General features: G+C 40.5%; 1 protein-coding gene and 1 long non-coding RNA gene across 5 annotated transcripts in view; one reads left to right on the forward strand and one right to left on the reverse strand.

Annotated features, from left to right (window-relative positions):
- MYZAP (myocardial zonula adherens protein) overlaps window positions 1-8617 on the reverse strand; it is a 50710-nt gene extending 42093 nt beyond the window's left edge. For 2 of the 4 annotated variants that reach the window (XM_085233591.1, XM_085233594.1), the window contains exon 1: window positions 2225-2358. In XM_085233591.1, coding sequence (XP_085089717.1) covers window positions 2225-2308 — 84 coding nt within the window. In that variant the 5' untranslated portion in view covers window positions 2309-2358. Of the gene's footprint in view, window positions 1-2224; window positions 2359-6124 lie in introns of those variants that run through there. The other 2 variants (XM_085233592.1, XM_085233593.1) reach the window with 2 other exon arrangements.
- Window positions 2426-5865, forward strand: LOC146543544 (uncharacterized). The gene is made up of 2 exons (XR_014885759.1): window positions 2426-2621; window positions 3556-5865. It is a non-coding gene; the product is annotated as an uncharacterized LOC146543544 (long non-coding RNA).
- Window positions 8618-23292: the final 14675 nt, after the last annotated feature.

Here is a 23292-nt window from a genome sequence, read left to right on the forward strand (position 1 = left end):
TGAAGCAGTAATTTCCAGAAACAATTAAGTTTTGTAGGGAGAAACCCAGAAGGGGAATGAAAGAGAAATCCAAAAGTGGGGAAAATAATAAAATTCAATTTCCTTCAATTGGTGATTGACAGTAAGAACATAAGATGAAAAACAGAGGGACAGATGTGGCTTCCACCATACTTTTATGTCATCAAAATTGTGATTTTTTGAGTATAACTTTTAAAAAGGAATAGGTGTGCAGGTATCAGGTTTCCCAGGCTATGAGATTTTAGTTTGGTTTGCAGCAAGTATAGCTTTGACAAGCCAACAATATACATAACCTTCTTTGTGCCAACATTTTATGCTCGCTCCTGGATTCTGACACCAACAACCCACAAGCAGTATTTCCAGAGCTCATCTGACATCATTTGTAGAACGATTATGCTGACAGGAAAACAAAGGCTGATAGGTTCAACCTCCACAACACTAGACAGAAAAGTTTGCTGACTGCAATGGAAATTGACAGGTGAAGACAAGCTCTACTACCAAACTTCTAAGAGGCTAAAGAGACAGCATAACTGAGAGCTACTGCAATACAGTAATTAAGAAAAAAGCCAATCTAGGTTAGCTAAAAATGTTAAGAATTTATGGCCCAGATCCACAATCCACATTCATGTTTACCATCCTACTCAAATCACTAGGGTGCAACTTAAGACAAAAACAGATGACAGATTCAGTTTGAGTAATGTTCTTCAGACTCTTATTCCTCCTTTCTAAAAACAAGAAACATCCAGTAAGGGACTGACTGTAGCTAACTATGTACTGAAATAACCGTAGAGCTAGTACTAAAATAATGAGTAAGGGTCTGATAGAATAACCAAGGCTACCAGCATAGTGGTAGAAAAATACAAACTGTCATACCAGCAACAAGCCTCAGTCTAAGATTCTTACAGTCCTTCACAGGGAAGATATGGTTCAGTTTTGATCTAAATTCATATCTACTTTGGAGTTAACAAAAACAATCTAATTTTGCTGATCTTTCCAATGCCTCACAATTAAACAATTTGGGTTAAAGTGTTTGTTGAGTAACTACCTGCTATCCAAACAGCTCAAGGGCCAAAAATTTCTCCCTTTGCCCAAGACCAGATGTTACTTTCAGCGTTTTGAAGGTGAGAGCAAAAATGAAGCAGGTTTTAATTTCAGTCACCCCTAAACATGCAAAGAAGAAAGTACTTTCGTTGGTCGTTTATCTGGCTAGTCTTCTTCATTTATGAAATCTCCGCTATGAGATTCCCTACACCACCACAATTAAAGGGCACCTTTCCCATGACCACAGGCACACAGGAACGTGACACACATCTTCCATTTATTCTGCAGTTATTCTAACAGTCTTCCTCCTCTCTTCTGACAACTCATGATAAGAGACTCGCATTTCACTACAAAAGGAACTTTTTTTCTGTGGGAGAGCACAAGTTGCATGTTACCACGTAAAACATGTGTTAATTTGTCATTCTTCACTGGTTTTATAAGCACAAAAGTTTGGATCGACCAACCTATCCCTAAATATATCAAGATTTGTTGTGATCACACAGGTGTATTTCTTTGGGTGACCTTAGCATTTGATTGTGTTGATTTATTCCTTCACATAAAACATGCCCCCCCAGTGATAACATCGTGGCCACTGCAGCACATAAGGGCTCTTTCAATCAAGGTGGCTTTAGAGACATTGCTATCATACCTGCCAGAGTTTTAACAACTTTTAAGACACGCTTTCCAGCGTATTAATATAGCATGGTTTATCTATGAAAACTAAAAAGTTTAAGAGGTCAGTAAATTGTATTTCTACATCTATATTTTAAAAGAAATTATCACTGCCATGTAAGCCATTACGGTAAGCTTCCCCATGAGGAAAAGAGTCTCAGGGGAAGTTTTCCGTTGTACATATCAGGAAAAAGTCTCCACCACAGCACAGCTTCCTCAGGGCTGTCCAGGAGAGCAGCCAGGAAGTAGCACTAACAAAAGCCTTCCAGGGCACCCCAAAGCTGTGCTTCTCCCAACACCTACACAGACCTACTACAGAGGTTCAAAGATATGTTTTCACACACCGCACACTTCACCTGAAAACACCAAAACTAAGCAAGCCCAAACGTGCTCCGCTGGCAAACTGAGCGAGAGGGGTCACACCGCCCCACGGCGCGGCCCGCGGGACCTCCCCACCGCCCCCCGCCCCCCGCCTCCCCGCTGCCCCGCGCACCTTCCGCCGGGCGCGGCCGCCGTCGCCGGCCGTCCTCCTGGGGGTGGTGGCGGTGACCGTGAGCCCCGAGCTGTAGCGCAGCATCCCCGCGGGCCGCCGCGCTGGCGCTGACTGCGGCTCCCTCTGGCCGGCGGCGCCGCTCCGCCCCCGCGCACACACCGCGGGCGGCCGCAGGGGCCGGGCTGCGCAGCGGCTGCCCCGGCGGGGCGGGCCGGTGAAGGGGGAGCCCGGCGACTGTGCCGCGAAGGCGACCGAGAGCCTGGAGACGGGTGCGGCCGGGCAAAGTCACTGGGGGCGCACGGCTCCCGAGCAGTTTGCCCTTGGGACGCCGCGGTCCCCGTGCTGCTGGGATTTCGGTGCAGATTGGGAACGCAGCTTGGAGAAGACGGGCGAGAGGGTACGTGTGGCACCCAGCCTCCTTCTGGGCTTGGAAAAAAGGAGCTGGGGCTCAGAAGAGGCCTCTAGAACACGCTTCTGAGTGCTCTAATGGGATAGAGCTGGGCACCATCCTCCCCTCCTGCAGTAGTTCCTGAGCCACTCAGGCCTGTCAGCTTGTTAGCCGTGCTCTGGGAACACACAGCAGGCTGGGCAGAAACGCCCCGACTGCAGGCAGCCTCAGGTGCGAGGCACGAGGCTGGGGCAACTCAGTCTGCAGGTGGTGGCACAAGCCTTGGTGCTGAAGGTCCAGCAAGGAGGTGAGGCAGGCGCTGGAGATAGCTGGCACTGAGCATAATTCTTAGATTTCAGGTTTGGACTTAACCTTTCCTTCAGAAGATCTGTCTCTTCCGGGATGTGGCTGAAGGGAACACTGTGATCACACACTGCTGTGCAGGCCTAGATGGGCGCACACCACATTCATCTGCAGCCCTGCATCCCTCATAAGCAAGCAGCACATTCCTTAGTAAACCAGAGAACTATAACCAAAAGAAATGCTTAAGCACAAAACAAATTGCAGAAGAAATACGTATCTTTTGTCTCCACGTAAATACCTTGAAATAATTAAGACCACAAGAGGACACAGCTATAACTACATGATGTCCTTGCCCATTACGATGTTAACAAGCATACTGCTGTGGCTATGAGCTGTTTCCTGGTTTGGAGAATGCTGAAAAAGAGGAAGTAATTTGCTACTTACTGAGGGACTGATGCCTCACCCTCTATCTGAAGAGTCTATTCTCTTCCACTTCTCAGTTCCCTGTCTCTAGAGCAAGGTACTGAGCTATCAACATGACATGGATCTGAGGAAGAGCGGAAGAAAACACTGGAGGTCTGGAGGAGAGAAAGAAGGGTTCATCTGCATTACTGTTCAGTCTTTCCTGTTGTTTTTCCAGCTTCTGCTCTCTTCTCCACTTGAGGAAGGTATATAGCCCAAGGCAAATGAGACAGAGCAACCACTTGTATTTGGACTTCTCTCAAGACTGACTGCATGTTATACCTGCTGTTCTGCATGAAGATGCCTCAAGCCCAAGTCAAATTTCTGTATGAATCATCCATCATCTTAACTCATGGCAGTAATCCTGCTTTCAGAGGGGATTTCCTGGTGCAGAATAGGTTTATACTCAACAACAGGGATATGGACCCTCATATGTCACTTAACTGTTGGGCTGTGCCTTAGCAGTGATTCATTACTTGTTCCTGGTCCTTCTGGTGAGCAGAAATGTCTCAACTTAGATGCTAGCATACATTCTTTGTGTGGTTACAGCTGGCAAGATCACATACCCGTGAGATTCTCCTGGTTAGCGAGAAGCTGTGCCTTCAGGACTTCTCTCTTCTCTGGAGAAAGATATGCACAAAAGGCTGTAGTCACTGCAAGGCATGAACAGAAGAACTGCTTTTCCAAGAGCAGGCACAAACCAAACTTGTGCCACACTCTGGTAAAGGACCTCCTTTCCATGGCCTACAGTATGACAAAGTCACAAAGGTACAATAATTGGGTCCCTGGGAGAATTTGCATGACTAACTTTGAGAATTATGATAGATTTGATGGAAATCTTTTTGTGTGTGTGTGGATGGAGGAAACACCTGTCCATAAGTAATACAAATATAACTACTACAAATGCAGTTTTCTATGTTTTGTCTATATTATGAAGGGCCCTCCTCATTTCTTGGAATATAACGGCAAGACATGCCTACCTGATACAGCAATCGCAACAGAAACATCTACTTCTGGGCACTTTCTCGAATTAAAATCGTCCTAGAAGGAATAACCTGTAAGCAGGCTTTTGTTTGTTTGTTTGTTTTGTTGTTGTTGTTGTTTTGTTTTTTTGTCTACTCTATAAACCATCTCCTTTCCTTTCCCCTAGTCAGCAAACTGCAGCGTTCAACTTGCTTTCCACTTTGCTAGTTGGCTGTGAATCCTATGTACACACTTAAAGTTTCTTCAGCTGTTCTGCGGGCTGTGAGTTTCTATGTGCATAGTAAACATCTGAAAATGCCTAACAACCTCTAAGCTCTGTCAAGGCTGAAAAGAATGTGTAAAAGAAAAAATCAAAAACAAAACGAAACAAAACAAAAAAAATCCACAAAACCCCAGAACCATCAACCAACCAAAACCTTCTCTTCATACGAAAGCAACATTTGGAATAATAACTTTTTCTCCCTACCCACAGCTCTGATACGTTACAGAGATTATGGATGGAGCTGCTGGTATTGTACGAACACCTGGTCCCCCCAACTATAAAGTAAGACACTCAATAAAAGATATTGCAGAAATATATGACATATATAGATAGGCTGCAAAAAAGCTCGTAGTTGCAGAATTATTTCTGGATGAAGACAGAATAGACAAAAACAGGGGTAGAAAGAGGGCAATAGAAGCTTAGAAGTTCATGACTGGTATGTGAGGGGGAATAGCTATTCACTACTTCCTGCCCTTGGAAACAATGGATTTGAAATGAACCAGGCACCACATCTATGTGTAAAATTAAATTATGGCAGAGAATATTATGATTATGAAAGGTATGCATGCTCTCAAAAAGCAGCTGAATAAACTCTTGAAAGGAACTGCAAGAACTGTAAATCACAAAGGTATGCACAGAATTACTGACTCAGGAGGTCCTTGAACTGTGGGCTTGCTTTCACTTTCACTCTCACTGGAGATTTAAGCCAAGAAGAAACAATCCACTGATGATCCACTTCCTCTTTCATTCCTTGAGAGATTAGGGATAAATATCTGCTTGGTTTTAGCTTGGACCTATAATTCTACCTGTCTGGCTCTGATACCATCTGAACTAGATCTGTTGGAATGTAAAGCTCTTATTCCCTGAAGGAGCATAGTATCCTTCTATAAACATCTCTTGCTGTCTTTGCGTTGGACGTGGTGCTAACTTACAGACACAGAATGGGAGAATGGAAAGTAAATCACACTTGATTAGCTAGACTAAAACAATGCTGATCTTTATAGTTGTGCAGACTGCACAAAATGTATATACAGTCATATAGATTGCTCACAGACTATACAGAATGTGGTGGCAGATAATAATCTAATAATAATAATTTAGTTCAAAACCTGCCAGTGCTTTTGTGAATGTAATGATACAAAGGAACTGCAGGTTAATTATAAGATGACACTATAATGTGAATATCTGGGGCAGTAGTTGTTGTGAAACAGCTAATAAAGATTACACAAAATCTGCAGCAAATTTGAAATGTTGGAAATGTTTGTACCTTTCCCTCACTCCCTTAAATATCCTTTTTGCCACCACCAGCATCACAGGTCCAGGAAGACCACAAACCATTATGCTCTGGAAGAAATGAAACAATGTCATAGAAACAACAGGCCTTTATATTAAAAGTCTATGGTTACAAGAGCATATAATACATAGAATGGCAAATATGTCTCCTCTCACAAAACAGCAAATCACAAAGGCAGTACTTCAGGAATGGGCAGCCTGGCCTTACCTTAACAAATTTCCTCATTGTGGCCATGTTAAAAGGCTGATTCTTTTCTCCATCATCAGACTAAGAGCTGACAGAGTCCAGAAGAAGGGGTAAAGTCCTAGTGACACTTCATCAGCTGGAATATGAGCCCTGTGAGATTTGGGAAGAATTGCTGAGTTACAGATTGTGCAAGAACTCACACAAGTGTTCATTAAGGTTATAAAATCCCAGTTGGATTGTTACAAAAATGAAGTGTTATAATTAACTTCTAATAGCCTTCACTTTCCAGTGGGATTAAAATCCACTCTGTCTTTATTATCCCCAAGGCATGAAGCCCATTTATAGCAAAGACTGTCAAATGGACAGATGCATGTGAAATACTTCAGAACCAGACTTGGAAAGACCTGTGGGCTTGATCACCTATTTTTCTTCAAAAATATTTATTTTTCCTATTAGCATTCACATTTGTATTCCACAGTCATGCATTTAGTTCAGCATCATATAAACAAGTCTCAAACAGCCTTTTTTGGGCATTACAGCTAGCATGAAAATGTTGTCCTGTTAACAATCATAAAACAGCTTGTTAGAGGATGAGCACCTGAAATTGAGTCTTCAAATTCAGCAGCCATAGGTCACCTTATATGCAGAATACAAACCAACAGGTAATATTGCACAGTTCTTATCTTGAGCAATATTTTCCTTTTGCAGTGGGAAATACACCGTTAGCTACATTTGGAGCTAGTCTGGTTTACAGCTGGCCTTTTGAAGGAACATGACATGTACAACTATCTGAATATCCAGCTTGGTTTAGCTACAAGTGTCAAATCACTTCTCAAACCCATTGACATAACTGTTTTCTGTCACTTAACACTCCCACTATACAGCTAATGTAGGATAACTACAGAAACTCAAAGCCTCCCCTGCTGACCTCACATAGACAATCTATATTTAGGAATGCCCATATCAGGAGTTTAAAATGCAGAATAAATACTTTGTTTTGCAAAGCTCTCGATACTCTTTTTATGTTATTATTTCACTTCTGGTTTAATTAAAAAAAAAAGGAAATTCCTGGAGTTACCTGTATTAGCAGCTTGATTCCACCTTTACTGGTAATGTAGAAAAACAGACTATTATTGCAATAACAGATTTTCTTTTAATCTTTTCTACTTGTAATTGTTGTCTCCCTTCCTACTTAAAGTCCCTCTTTGTGCTGAGGTTCTGAGAATAGTTTCAAACTAATTCTAGATAACTCAGTAAATAAATAATACCAGGCAGTTTGTACTATCATTTCCTGTGGAAGAGACAGAAAGAACAAGACAGAATGGGTTAGTCTCTCAAAGTCATATCCAGACAAGAACATAAAGTAGTCCACCAAAGTTAATCAGGTAATGCTAACAGCAACAGGATTCTGCTATATACCTTTATGCACATGTATGTATCTTGGTGTATTTCATGCTGTTTGTGTGCCTAGTAGCTAGTCAGCTAAGAATTGCAGTCTCAGACTGCTAAAATGCAACTTAGAGTAGAATAAAAATTATAGTTAAGATTTTAAAGAAAGATGCAAAGCCCTAAAAGGACACATTCTCAGCTTATTGTGGAAGGGGTTTTGACTGAGCATATCTATAAATCATAATATTTACACAGCTATAGCCATGGACTTCATTTTATCAAAATAAAAGCTTGTTCTTTACTAAAATCAACTGTTACAACAGATATGAAAGGTATAAAGACAAATTGAGGAAAGTTAATTATGAATACACGGCTGCCTATGAATGGAAGAGAATAGTTCTGTCATTTTTCAACCACCAATTCTTAGGGCTCTAGATAGCATCACCTCACATTATGTTGAAGCATATAAGGCATCAGTCCAGTTCTGATTCAGCAAAAACTGTACCACCCCTTGATTCACCTTCACCATTTCCTCCTTCATGTAAATCTCCTGTTCAGCGTATGGTCACAGCCCACAGCAACGTGGCTCGAGATAGATGTGCAATTCTAGGTCTATCATTCTTTCTTTGGCAGTAGGCTTTGTTTTAGTCAGTCCATGCCACACAAGAAGGATGGTTCAACATAAATGTCATTTAAAAGTAATGCAGCATAGGAGTAGCAGCATTGCTCATCAAGGGGTGTAACTTGGCCAGGTCATATAATTGAACTGGTAAGGTAGGCAGGAGAGCAGAGAACAGGCACACCCACCATTAGCTAGGTATATTGCTAGGTGCTTGCATTTAAATTGTATTTCACTCCTGGGAGATAAAACCAAAGGATAGATTTCTTCTAAAAGGCTATTATTTAAATATTGTTATTCTTGCAGGAAACAAATAAATTTTAGAGGCAGAAATAAACTGCAGTACAAGTTCTTCTGTAGGAAAAAGGAATGGACACATTTCAAGGAGTGACAGCATTAATTAGACAATTCTAGCTCACAAAGGGGAAGATTTTACCTTAATTTCACCACAGGAATGAAACAGAGGAGGAAAAAGGGTAAAAACTACATTCTGCTCTACCTTATGATAGAAGACTGGAATAACAGCTAGTGGATTTCAGTCCAACTTCAGGGTGGAGTATGATGGAATATTTTTTGCATTAAAAAAAAAAAACAAACAGGCACTTGTACAGAGCATCTGAACCAAAAGTTCTTGGTCGTTCAGTTGTGTCTGGTTTTAGACCTGGTTTAGGCCCTGTTCTTCCATGTTCCATCTCAGAATGCTGCTCATAGAACTTAAGTAGTTTTTAATGACTCTTCCAGCACACTGGCTGCATACACCCATAGGCAGCATAGAGAGCTATGCATAAAATCTGTGAAGTACTAGTGGAAGATCTCGTTTTCTTTTGTTTCTTAATACTATTAAGAAAAAAGTTAATTAGAAGTCATATAAAAGGAAAGGAAGATGGAAAGGAAGGTATTTCAAATCATAAAAAAATAGAAAGAGATTGACTTACTCTATTAGGGGATTTTCATCAGGAAAGCTTTGTTCCTTCCAGTCCAAAAAAAACATTCTAGTGGACCTATCTGTATTTAAAGTGTAAGGATTTTTTTTTAAAATCTTATCAACAGTCTCCTCTCTTCTGTACCAAGCCATTATAATAATCAATTAACAAGTAAAGTTATAATCAACGCAGAAGATACTGTTGGGCCTAACTAAGGTAAAGTAATTAGGAGGGAGTATAGAGAGGATAAAATAGTTAAGGGCACTTACTAATAGCTCAATCATAGCGACTAAATATTACTTAGGGAGATGCCCCTCTAGCAAGAGTCCCAGTCCTAGGAGGGAAATGGATTCACTCACCTAACCAATTACACATTTGGTCATACACTGTATCCTGGATGGCCACTCCTCAGATTTCTCACATGTCATTCTTCAGGCCTCTTCAGCCCAGGTTTTTGTTCCTCCTGCTGCATATGGTGTCTCATCCAGTTAGCAAGAATACAGCTGAGAATGAGCATGGTTCTGGGTCCTGATCACAGAGCAAGAGGTACGTGCTATTCCTGGAAATCACCTTCAAGAAATATGACAGTCTTTGAAGTGGATGAAACCAGTAACAGTGTCTTGAAATTGTACAGCAGGATTTCCTGATATTCTGCCTGCTTGATGATAATGTGAAATTGAAAGAATTGAAAGAAATGTGTGGCTTTTGGATGATACAATCTTGTCTACAAGAGGAAGTTAACCAGTTTGCAAGACCACTTATAACTTAGAAATTAAAGTTTATATTCTGATATTAAACTCTTCCCACAGTGGAAATATTCCTATCAGGAAGCATAAAGCATAGTGAGCACTCTATCAAAACACCTTTGCAATGACTTGAAAGATCCACTCATTTCTATTGAATTTTTATTTACTCTGTAAATTTATTCCAACTGGGAGATTTAGAAGGAAGAAGTCTCCAAAAAAATATTCTGCTTTTTCTGTATTTCAAAATGGTGCTACAGTTTATCTCTACTTGTATCCAAGGGAAATGCTGAAAAAAATACAGAGAAAACAGTGCACAGCAAACAGCTCTACAGTATGTCAAACTCTATAACAAACAGGCTCCAGGGAAGGCCACTCCTCTTCTACATCACTCAGCTCCACTTACTCTTTCTCTTCAGTTGCCTGAGCCTTTTCTGTAGTGCTTCCGCCATGAGTTTGTAAAGAGATTTCAAACTATCTTTGCTGAGAAAGTCTTTAAGTTCTCCATAGCAATTTTAGTAATTTAATTTAAAAAAAAAAAAAAAAAAAAAAAAAAAAGGAGTTAGCATTAACTGTACTGCCACAAATGTTCAACTGCTATCCTTTCTCACAACTTCACCATGCTCAGGCCTTTTGTTACACTTCTGGTCTATCCAAATTGCCTTTTCAACAAGCTTATTTATTATATGTTAATAGAATAGAGCAAATCCATGCCTCTGGAATTCTTCCAGAAAACTTCACGAGCTTCCAGATTGGCTGGACTGAATAACACAAAAATTCTATCAGGCCTTCTTGAGTTGGTCTATAAGGTTTATTTAGGCAGAATCCCATCATCATCAGTTGCAGGCTTGTTTTCTGCATAAATATTTCAGCATGGAAAACTAGTACTATAGGCCTGCTGTATTTATAATCAAAATGCAGCTTCAGCAAGGAGTGTCCTTTTCCCATTAATTCAGTCTAACTCACACAGATTTTTTTTTAAATATAATATAACAACATATTTTAGTGAGTACAATTTAATCTTGTTGATTTTAGAACTGCAACAATACAACGTTAGCAGAGAGAGCAGAGGTATGAGGGATATGGAGAGAAATGAATGCTTAAGACAGACCAGCCTGGAACGCCTGGTTCTCCTCTACAAGAATAGAAAGGTGCAAATTATTACTAAAAGACAATTGCCCTACTTTTGGTATTTGCCTGATAATAGCGAAGAAGCAAATGGAGGTGCTCTGGATATTAATATGGGTTAATAGAATTAAAATAGTACAAAGAAACTATCATATTGCTTTTCATAATTAACCTGAAGATTCACTGCTGCTGCAGGTCAGTGAACAAAGAAGTTGCCATTACTGAAGGAAGAGATGCATAATGTTTATGCAGGTTTGGGTGAGCTAGTTATCATGAATTCTGCCATTGCTGTCAATCAGGTTTATCCACAAGGCTAGCAATGATTAGAGGGACTGACACTAATCTCCTCTGACACAAGATATCATGGCAGGAAGGAGAGGAGGGGGTTTGTCTTCCTGTGGGCCACTGGGAATTGAACTCAACTGAAAACAGCATATTAGTCCATCACTCTGCCCTCGAAGATTTCTGTATCCTAACTTATAATAACCCAAGGCTCAATCCTCCTGCCTCTAAAATCAATAGCAAAATTCCAAGTAATTTCTACAGATGTTGGCCAGAGGTTATAATGTATCAATACATTAATTGCATGCACTAAATAGGAAACATCTTGTGTCTGTTCACTTTCTAGCTTGGTTTATTTCAGTAAATAATTCAGAGGGGCAGCAAACACTTCAGAAATCTTCATCAACCAGCTGTTTTATGACACATGCTGTGCTTTTGTTGATGTATTAGAATACAAAATACTCAAAATATTCTGACTGCAGACAGGCTAAAAAGCTCTTAAGAAAGAATTTTGGTACATTTCCAACTTCCACTGGAGTTACAGTATCTATGAATTTTGGCATTCTCCTGTATTACTATGTTTGATATTCAGATGAATATATTTAAATGGAAAGATTCTATAGAATTAAACATTGGAGATAAAAATATTTGAAATGTCTTCCAGAACTGTATGCCAACTAATTACTTCTGCCTCTTTCCTTAAGGAGACAGTGTATTTTCCATACATCCCATCAAATACTTGGGAGAATTTTCAGCCCCTGTTTAGATTGCTCTTGTCTCATAGAACCAGAAATAGCTGCTGTACAGAGGTTAGATTCCTTGGCTACCTTTAAGTTAGCATATGTAGGTACCAGCAACAACTTTGCCACAGCAACACAAAAGTTAAAATGCACTAACTTACCCCATTATGCAGATATAACTTGAAATTCCAGTGTTTCTGTAGCCACACATAGTCTAGATGCTTATAAAATCTGTGGCTGAATTTTTAGCCGTCTTTTCTGGTCAAAACCATCTGATCATATTAATATAAAAACTTCAAAAAAAGGTGAACCCCTACGTTTGTGGAAATTCTGAGGTTTCCCTTGGGCAAGAATAGCATGATTTTGTACAGAGCTCGGTAATCCAGAGGGACCTAGACAGGCTTGAGCAGTGGGCCCAGGTGAAACTCATGTGGTTCAACAAATCCAAGTGCAAGGTCTTGCACCTGGATCAAGGAAACCCCCATTACCAATACAAAAGGGGGGATGAAAGGATTGAGAGCAGCCCTGCTGAAAAACACCGGAGAGTACTGCTGAATGGCAAGCTGGATATGAGCCAGCAATGTGCCCTCACAGCCCAGAAAGCCAACCAGATCTTGGGCTGCATCAAAAGAAGTGTGGACAGCAGAGTGAGGGAGCTGATCCTGCCTTTCTGCTCTGCACTGGTGGGGCCTCACCTGGAATACTGTGTCCAAATGTGGAGTCCCCAGTACAGGTGAGATGTTGGAACGCTTCCAGAGAAGTGCCACAAAAATTATCCATGGAATGGAACACCTCTCCTGTGAGGACAGGCTGAGAAAGCTGAGGCTGTGCAGCCTGGAGAAGGCTATAGGGTGACCTGATAGCGGTTTCTAAAGGGGAGCTACAGGAAAGAAGGGGACAGACTATAGAACAAGAGGAAATGGCTTCAAGCTCAGGGAGGGGAGATTTAGGTTAAATATAAGAAAAAAATCTTTTACAGTGAGGGTGGCGAGGCACTGGAACAGCTTACCTAGTGTTGTAGTTGATGCCCTGCCTCTGGAGGCTGTCAAGGCAAGGCTAGACAAGGCCCTGGACAACCTGATCTAGCTGTGGTGTCCCTGTTCATTGCAGGGTAGCTGAATTAGATGGCCCTCAAAGGTCCCTTCCAACTCTAAGGATTCTATGATTCTATGAATACAAATACAGGGAATCTGCTCAAGTGGAAATTGTGGTCTTGTTGGCCTATAAAACATGATAGATCCCTGATGATATGGCTAATGTGGGCACCCAGTAAATAAAATCACATTCAATTGACCACAGTTCATAACTATCCCATGTGAATTTTGGAAAAGTGAAGTAATTCTCAGGTAGACTGAAATTGCAACTGCTCAAAATTCACTAGTTTCCATGAAATGGAGAAATGCTTGGATTGAGTCATGTCAGATTTAAAATTAAAAAAAAAAAAAAAAAAAGGGGGTTGAACTTCTGAAAAGATCACAACACAATGTGTAAACAGTTCAGTCCTCTTAGAAATGTTCAAGCACACGTTTCTACTTTTCTTACCCTGCTGACACTTTTCTTGGTCAATGCCTGAAAATAGGTGGAAAGAGATCAGATTTGAAAGTACGTTGGAAATCATGTCTTTGAAAATACCTTTAAGTGTTGAAGCAAAAGACAACCTGGTGTCTGAGAAATTCTCTCTCTCATGTTATAGTCCAGCCACAGCTGCTACCTCGTTTTGCTTCCCAGACCATCACTTGCTCTTATACAGAGCATAACAGATGCCAAGACTATATCAGTGTTGCTGTCTACCTTGTTTGTCACTGGCCAGGATTTCCTACTTCAGAGAGAGGTAGAATTCCACAGGAGACAAACATTAATTATCCTCCCACTCCCTCTAAATATCTCCCTGGATCCCTAATCATTAAAGACTGGCTTACTTCCTGAACAATAGGTTTAGTTAAACTCTGCCAACAGATTTTCATGAAAAATGAGTATTAATAGTTACGAAACTTCTCTCATGCTAAATTGTCATAACCAGCGAGTTACAAACTCTAAACATGCTGTAAAAAAGTACAAGCTTTGATCCTCCTCACTCCATTCTGGTGATCATCTCCTTGTCACAGGGTTACAAGACAAGGGAAAGAGCAGATGCTGATCAATGCTCTTTCTGTCCTTTACCACATAACATAAACTTCAAAACAAGTTCAGTATTTTTTCCAGTTCTTATTCAAATTAATTTCCCCAAATCCAGTATCATCACCAGGTTTCTGTGAATCTGTTCTAGTCATGCAATAGAATCTCTGAGTACTTCTTACAGCAGCAGCACTTTTATAAAGTGCATCACAATTCATTATTATATAGAGTAGTGCACATTAGTTACTTCATTCACTTCAATTTCTTAAATGCTATTTTTGACTGTAGTTTTATACTGAAAAGGATCTTTCTTGAGCAACAGATCACCTTCTGTAGAAAATATTTCTCAGAATAGCAATCTGCCTTTATTCTGTATTGTGTTTCATTGTTGGAGAATTCATACACCAAGAGGATTAAGTAACTTCGCCCGTTTTTCAGGAAGCCTGTGCTGGAGCTCAACCTCAAGTTTATCAAGCTTCAAGATATACTCTAGCTTCTCAAGACCTCTCTTAGATTGGCTTATATATGATCTCCCTTTTTAGATGGAGTATCACAATTGGCTCCAAACAGTTGCTTCCTGGGAAAGCAAACAAAAAGTGTACTATTAGACCATAATTAGCACAAGTCAACTGGTCAGCAGAACGGGTGTGATATGTCAGCTGCAGTGCCAGCCACAGCAGGAGTCCTGGCTGCTTAGCACTGTTAAGGGGTGAATTTTACCACTCTCATCATACTGAAGGATGCCAGCAACAAAATATGACAGCAGTGCCTGCCATAAGGCAATTTACAACTGCCACAGCAGCAGTCAGCAGCTTTGCAGATCCAATTGGGAGATTCATTGCAACAAAACCCTGCATTGTGGCAAATAACTACACTTACAGGTATGTGCAGCCACATCTAGGTACAAAAGGCATTATGTGACTAAACACAATTAATGATGTATTAAAATGATGTATGATCCTGCAAACGGGATCCAGAGCTGCGAGGACCCCTGGGACTAAGGCAGGGCACGGCCCGTAGGGAGCTGCCGCCTGCTCTCTGCTGCCACCTGCGGGGCACACTGCCGCACTCGCCCCGGCACTCGCCTTCCTTGTCCTCTGAGGCTTACGGCTCCTTCGCTTTACCTTGAGGATGAGAAACACTTACCTGCTGTACCTTGCAATCCCGATTGCGCTTCCCAGGTTGAAGATTTTCAAATGTTTCCCTTGGAAATAAAAGTCCTTCTCCACCTAGAAAACTTGCATCAAAGCTTTCCCCATTCTGTGGTGTTTTGTTTTATTTCTCTCAAGAGCCAAAAATGTCTATTTTTGCTCAGCACAGTGTTTCAGAGGAAGTAGGAACAAAGTTAATCGGTACCAATTTCTCTTTTCCTCACCATATTATTTCTAAATTTGTAAAAGTTATAAATTTAATGAGATGAACTGCACTGACAAGATACAGTGCCAATCAGAGTTAAAACACAATGCTCTTTTATCACTCCCCACACTGCTGCAGTGTTTTCAAGGGGCCTGACTGCCGCTCTGCAGCAACAGCAAAGCACCAGTTGTATCAGCAGTACATCACTGCCTGTGTGCTTTGGGAAAGTGCAACTGCAGTTTGTGCAGTAGGTATCACCCATAGGTGGCTGGCAGATATCCTTATAATCTTGAGAAGCTAATATTACAAGACTTGTATATAAGTTTGTGGAATCAATCTGATAGTCTAAGCTTGGCAGGTTTAGGAGATAGAAGTCTATTTAACTGCTCAGCGTAGAGATCTACTCTTTCCAGGAGTTATTCATCCTGTTTGATAGGCTTGACACTGTACAGAACAAATCTAAGCAGACTCCTTGCCTCACTGGTGCTCACTTCCCTCCTGCACCTATGTTATCCTTTAGATACAACTGCTAACGTCATTCATTTGATGGTACATTGACATTTATAGAAGCTGCAGTTCATGTACAGGCTCCCGAGGCTTGCGTCATAAGCATCTGTCATCCTGGCAACAGCACTGTAAAGCCTTGCAGTAAAACCCTTCCAGGTGAATACAGACATATTGCAACAACAGGCTTTGTAAGTGGCAGTTCCACTAGTAGAAAAAGCTCATTATCATCCTCAAATACAGTGAACGATGGGTTCTTAAAGTCACTCCCACTGTGCATCAGAACACAGCCTTAGCAACCAGCATGCAGACATGGCCTGCTTCTTCACTTTACTTGCAGACAAAAGCTAAGCCAGGCATGTCCAATCACAGCCTGCTACAACCTGGTCCTGCCCAGCCCCTCAGAGCCAGCCCAACATCGGTGCACTATTAACCCCATTTGGGCTGAAACCAGGGCACAGGGCAGTGCCAGCTCATGTTATGGCAAATAAGTTTACGGATTTTGACACATTGGCTAGCCACAGCCCTGTGAAGAGCAAAAACATGCAGCCTTGCTTTTTGTTTTGATAAAGGAATTTGAGAATAGGTTTTAAAATTGAAGAGAAAATCATCAATTTTTTGGTCTATTTGCAACTCCGTTTTCAGTTAACATAAATACATTACTTGAATCTTCAAATGGAATGTATAGATTTGCAATCAAAATTTTGATCATGTCTTTTTACTTGACTTTCAAAAGACTTACCAGAGAGAAATATCCCTCAGTTCAGTCACTCCTTACTCATGTCATCGTTTTTTGGCTCAGATTGCCCATGTACATGCTGACAAATACTTATCCTTAAACACTGACACAGCACTCACTGCACAGACTGTGGTCTTCCATTGCGACTCTTTGCAATGCTTAAGAAATTCACAGTTGGGAGAGACAGTTTGATCTGAATTGTGGATCTGATCTGATCTTTAAAATAGCTGGATAGCACACGTGTACTGAAATGACAAGGCAGAGTGAGCTATATTTAAAGTAAAGATAGCTTGATTTAGCAAGTTTCCTTGCTTTGTTGGCTGATGTTACAGTTTTTACATAGTTTTATCAGATTTATTTTTTCCTTCCACTTTTCATAACCATTTTGCCTGTAACACAGTAAACCATTTTATTATTGTTTGAAGAAAAACAAACTTTGAACTGCCCCTAAAGCAAGGAAATCAAGACTTATGGCTGTACCTCTGCAGCAAAGATACTCCAAAGAGTCTGCTGGCTCTTGCACAGTTAGCACAAAAAGACCTTCAATCTCAGGTGTGTGACAGATAAGACAGCTCCACCACGCTTGCAAAACATTCCAGTATAGGAGTCTGCAGAGCAAAGGGTGAAACACAGCACAACAAGCAGATATGCTGAAAAAATCAGTTTCAGTGAAAAATAAGACTCTTGGCTTTATTTCCTAAAATTTTTCTCTGGAAAGCTTCCACCCAGACACACTAAGAAGTTCTCAGTGAAGTCTAGTTTTGCACTTCATTTTCTAGGCATGTTGACAGACATGAGGTCAAACAGTGAACCAGCAGCTCAAAAGGATAAGAAGTCAGAACGCTTCTGGCTCTTAAAGCTTCACTTCCAACTCCTGGACACTCTGTATTTTCTAGATAGTTCTGTATTTCTTTTGAAAAATGTTTCAAAGACGAATTAAGATAACTGTTGGGTCTTTGCATCAAAAAGCGCTTTTACACGTCCCTGGAAAGGTGATGGAACAGCTTGTGCTGGATACCATCTCCAGACAACTGGGAGAAAAGGAGGTTATCAGGAGTAGTCAGCATGGGTTCACCAAGGGGAGGTCGTGCTCGACCAACCTGGTGGCCTTCTATGATGCTGTCACATGCTGGGTGGATGGGGGAAGAGCGGTAGATGTAATCTACCTTGATTTTAGAAAGGCATTTGATACTGTCTCCCACGACATCCTTATAACAAAGCTGAGGAAGTGTGGGATAGACGAGTGGACAGTGAAGTGGGTTGAGAACTGGCTGACTGGCAGAGTGCAGAGGGTCGTCATTGGTGGTGCAGAGTCTGGCTGGAGACCTGTAACCAGTGGTGTCCCCCAGGGGTCTGTGCTGGGTCCGGTCTTGTTCAACATCTTCATCAATGACCTTGATGAGGGGATAGTGGCCACCCTCAGCAAGTTTGCTGATGATACGAAGTTGGGAGGATTGGCTGACACACCTGAAGGCTGTGCTGCCATTCAGCGAGACCTGGACAGGCTGGAGAGCTGGGTAGTAAGAAACTGGTTGAGGTTCAACAAAAGCAAGTGTAGGGTCTTACACCTAGGGAGGAATAATTGCATGCACCAATACAGGCTGGGGGATGAGCTGCTGGAGAGGAGCTCTGCAGAGAGGGACCTGGGCGTCCTGGTGGACGACAGGTTGGCCATGAGTCAGCAGTGTGCCCTCGTGGCCAAAAAGGCCAATGGCATTCTGGGGTGCATTAAAAAGAGCGTGTCCAGCAGGTCGAGGGAGGTGATCCTCCCCCTCTACTCTGCCCTGGTAAGGCCTCATCTGGAGTACTGTGTCCAGTTCTGGGCTCCCCAGTACAAAAAAGACAGGGATCTCTTGGAAAGAGTCCAGCGGAGGGCCACAAAGATGGTGAAGGGCCTGGAGCATCTTCCCTATGAAGAAAGGCTAAGTGAACTGGGTCTGTTTAGCCTTGAGAAAAGATGACTGAGAGGGGACCTGATCCAGGTTTATAAATATCTGAGGTGTGGCGGCCATAGTGGTGAGGCCAGTCTCTTTTCAGTGGTACGTGGAGACAGGATGAGGGGAAACGGACATAAGCTGCAGCATAGGAAGTTTCGCATGAATGTGCGTAAGAACTTCTTCACAGTGAGGGAATGGAGCACTGGAACAGGCTGCCCAGGGGGGTCTCCTTCTCTGGAGATATTCAAGTCTCGCCTGGATGCCTACCTGTGCGACCTGGTGTAGGGAACCTGCTTTGGCAGGGGAGTTGGTCTCAATGATCTCTAGAGGTCCCTTCCAACCCCTACAATTCTGTGATTCTGTGATACACACACAGTATCCAAGAAAATGCCTGAACTCTGGTGAAGGTGCTCTTCACTAGGAAGGACTTATAGTAACCAGTGTGACAATAGCCACTTGATTTCTTATATCCATTTAAAGTAGATGGGATTATATTTTCAAACAGGCACGCAATGAACTGATAATGCACTTGCAGAGATGTATGCCAAACCCTCTGCCTTCAGTGCACATGTACGCTTTTGCTCTTCCACAAGAGCAAAACTTTTGCTCCAGTCACAAATATGTACATTCAGAGAGTCTTTTTGCCTTGAAGTTCTTACCACTCCCTACCCCCCAGTCCCCTCTCCCCCCCAAAAAAAAGGCTGCTGAGAATAGTTAACTCTAGAAAAGTGACCTTTCACTCAAGAGCTCAACTCTCACATGGAGTGGAACTGCTTTTTAGAAAAAAGTAACATTCATTTCTGATATAGACAGTTTTGCAGGGCTCAGCCCCAACAGTTTCCTCTCTCTTTCCACTTCTGAGAGCGGCAACACCTTCTTTATCTTGCCCAGAAGAACACAGCAGTAATCACATCTTCAAACAAAAGCCAAAGTTAAGAGAAAGCAAAGAATTACACACACTATTTCTTTCTAGAAAAAGGACAGGATACAAAGAGAGGCATGCAAATTGAGTAATACTGGCAGGCATCTTGAGTATTCCAGGGTTCGAAGGAGCTGAAGATTTTTCTGCAAAACAAAATTACCTGCACTGCACAGCCATATGCATTTAGGTATCTGCATGCTTAAGATGGCTTAGGTGATTTTCAGTATTGGGCTTTAAGAGGGATGCTTGCACAGTCAAAATTCAACAGACCAGAACTGGATCCTGCAATGATCTTCCTTACTCTAGATTTTATCCCTTGCTTCACATTATACTGTTGGTAGGCTTCATCCTAACCAGAATGCATGTTAACACAAAGTAACTTCTTGATACTAATGAATGAAGTTTTCAAATGTATAAATCATTGCTCAAAAAGCTTATTCTGTTGAAGAAACAGTAATAAACGGAAAGTATGGAAAAAAACCTCAAGTTACCTGTACCAAGTTCCTTCTCTGTGCTCACATAGAAGTGTTCTTACAGTTTCCCACTGGCAACTTGGATAGCTTAAATTTTCATCATCCACCTGTGCTTGGAATTTAACTTTTTTTTTCCTTGCCTGTTTTTCTGCTAATGGCATGAACCTTCAGAATCTGAATGAAACAGCAAATTGTTGTTGTAAGTAGAGAAAAGACTGGATGTTTTCTCTTACACAAAGTATACGGTCTCTGCTGACCTCACAGGAGGTTCACTGGTACTAACTTGCTAACTTGAAAAGAGCTGTCACACTTCTACAGAGGTAGGTAAATCCAATTTACTACTACCTTTGAACTTTTCTGTAGAATTTTACTCCCTCTATTCTCATAAGTGCTTCCTTTCTTAAAATGTTAAGAAAAAAATATATAAATGTTATTTAAAACATGTCTATTTATATCATTTTCTTTATAACCGAGTTCACAGGAATAAATTGAAATAATCAGATTTCCCCCAATATAACACAGTGGGGTCACTAGGTTAAGAATATGACCTAATCAGCCCCTTATGCAAAAAAGAACAAATTGTGTTACAAACCCTGACAATTTTTATGGAATGTTGCTCTTTCAGCAAAGCTTTTGAATGTTTTGCAGTGTTACTTGATAACTGCAGTTGGTAGAAATTAAGCAGCTGAAACATGTAGATTCACTCACAGGATCGGAAGCTCCAATAAGCATCAAAATTAAATTTCTGAAATATGCTGTGTGATGCAGAAAAGACCACAAAGCTGGAACTATTGCACTGTGTAGCTCACTCAGCAAAGTATACAGCTGGGCTGTAAAAATGAAGAATGCACAAGAAATAGTTTAGAAAATCAGTTATAAATAAGAACAGATTATTTAACTCATTAACTAGGCAAAAGGAAATTCAAACTGACAAGTATAAATCAGAGAAATTGGCAGGTTGATCACAAAGTAATATTCACATCACCAGGAAAATAAACTGAGGGGAACAAAAATCTGCCTGGTGACTGAACAATAAAAAATAATGTTGATGCAAGAAAGTATTTGTATAGCATTTGTACAGCATTTTCCTTATATCAAGTGAGGCATAGGGAAGCAGGTACAAGAGACAGCAAGGAGACAACGTCTTTTTCTTTCTCTTTGCAAGTAAAAGAGAGAGAATCTCTGAAAAACCTTAATGATTTTATGAAAACAATAGCTTCCAAAGTCAAAGCATTAAAATCATGAAGAACATCCTCAATTTATTATTTGGACAGTGTGTGAAGAGTTTGTGTAGGACAGAAAGATTTTGTTCATTTGTTTGCTTTTACATTTATGTTTCACATTGTATGGTAATTGCTATTGAAGAATCCTGGAGCATTTGTTAAATGTTATTGACCTAAAACTTCAAAACACTCTTGTACAAGTTAACTGGTATTCTCTTGTCTACAAAAGCAGGTCTAGAAAAGCAAGAGGCTCTGTCAGAGTGCAACACAAATATTTAGGCAGAGGAGAATTTCAATGGGAGGAAACATTTTTACACAAGTTTTCTGTCACAATATACAAATGATCAAAATCTCAGTAGGATATTAAAGACCATTAATTCCAGAGAGGACAAAATGTTCATCAAAGATACTTATACTCAAAGAGAAGAATCCACTTTACCAAGAATCAGGTAATGACTTGTATCAAAAGTGATTGGGCTTAGGTCTTTGTGTTTCTAAGATTTTACAGCATCAAAAAAAATGGAAGGTCTCTACAGGTGTTTTTCTAATACAGCAAAAACTCTGATGTTTGTAAAAGTGTTGAGACTAATTGTTTCTAATCCACACTTCTTCACATATTTTCCTATTGCCTGCTTTTACAGTCCAAGAGCCTCGCTTCCCGCAAAATTCAGAGGTACATTTAAAAACTATGTACAAATACCAGTCAAAGTTTTCTAAACTTAACTCTGATTTAAGATGAGCTTTGATCAAAAACTGCCATGAGATGAACTAAACTTCCTTAAACCAAGACTTCCTTAAACTACTATCAGTGCTTTTTGTAGCAAACAAGATCTAGACCCTATAATCATGGCTAAAATACTTACCATTCACAAAATGCATGTCAGTGAATGGATAACAGTAGTTGCATTTTACTAATAAAGTGGTAAGTAATAAAGAGTTATTTTAAGAACTGAGGTGTCAAAGTATAACTTCCAAAACATAATACAGTGACTTTCTTGAAAAAGAAATGTAAATAAACTTGCTAAAATTACCAATGTGATCCAATTCTGAGAGCATAATTGTGAGAGATTGTTTTGTGAATGACTTGAAATGCCCTTTTCAGTATCTAGTCATATTATTTGAGAATTTCCAAGTCTAAAGAAAAAAAAACAACACTTAAGGACAGTTCTGATGATGATGATATGGCAGGGAGGTTCAATGCGTAACAGGCAGGATCTCCCCTACTAGCAGTCCTCAACAATGCATCATTCTCCCAATTTATTCTAAGTTCAAAAAAAAAAAAAACTCTTCTAGATATTACATCTGCCTACCAAGTTACAAAGAAAGTAGCTCTCCAAAGAGAAGAAAATATAGAAACCCTTCTAAAGCATGATTATTTCCCAGATAATTATTTTCTGGTTCTATTTTAAACATACGCATATTCCATAGAAGTTCAATTCTCACACTAATCTAAATGCACCATACAAAGTAGAACTGTAAGATTTAAATGTTTATTTTTAACATTTGCATTTTAGTGTAACTGGAGGTAGCTGCAATATTGAGTGATTTTCTCCCAGTGGTTTGAAATAATAATTATTTACATACATCATGATAGAGTGCAGGAACAGAATTGAAAATTGGAATCAGTTGTTTAAAGGTACGCCTATACAAACACGCAAATGAAACAAAAATTAAGTCAGAACAGCATAGTGCAGATCTTCCTAGAGCATGGGCTGTTTCTGTGTCAACAAAACAGTAAAACTAGTACTGCAAAAATATTATACGATGTAAACCCAAAACTATCTGAAAGGATGTACAAGATTCAGGCATAGAATATTACAACTATGCAGTTCATACTATTTCCCATGTACCGGAAACCATCAAAGTCAAGTTGAAGGCAACAGAGTGCTATGTATTATAATGTATTATGATGTGCTGTGTGTGAATATATTTGTGATCTGCAAGGCAGGAGTTTCATTTCATATAATCTTGAAATTCTCCATTGTCGGGGACTTTTGCCTTAACCAAGCCTATCAGCCTCTGGTGTCATGTGAGTCATGAAAGCTCCCAGCAACTCCAGGTTAAAGTATTTTTACAGTAACATAGTATTTGGTCCA

The sequence above is a fragment of the Meleagris gallopavo genome, chromosome 12 (genome assembly GCF_905368555.1).
Source record: "Meleagris gallopavo chromosome 12, MGAL_WU_HG_1.1, whole genome shotgun sequence".
NCBI lineage: Eukaryota > Metazoa > Chordata > Aves > Galliformes > Phasianidae > Meleagris > Meleagris gallopavo.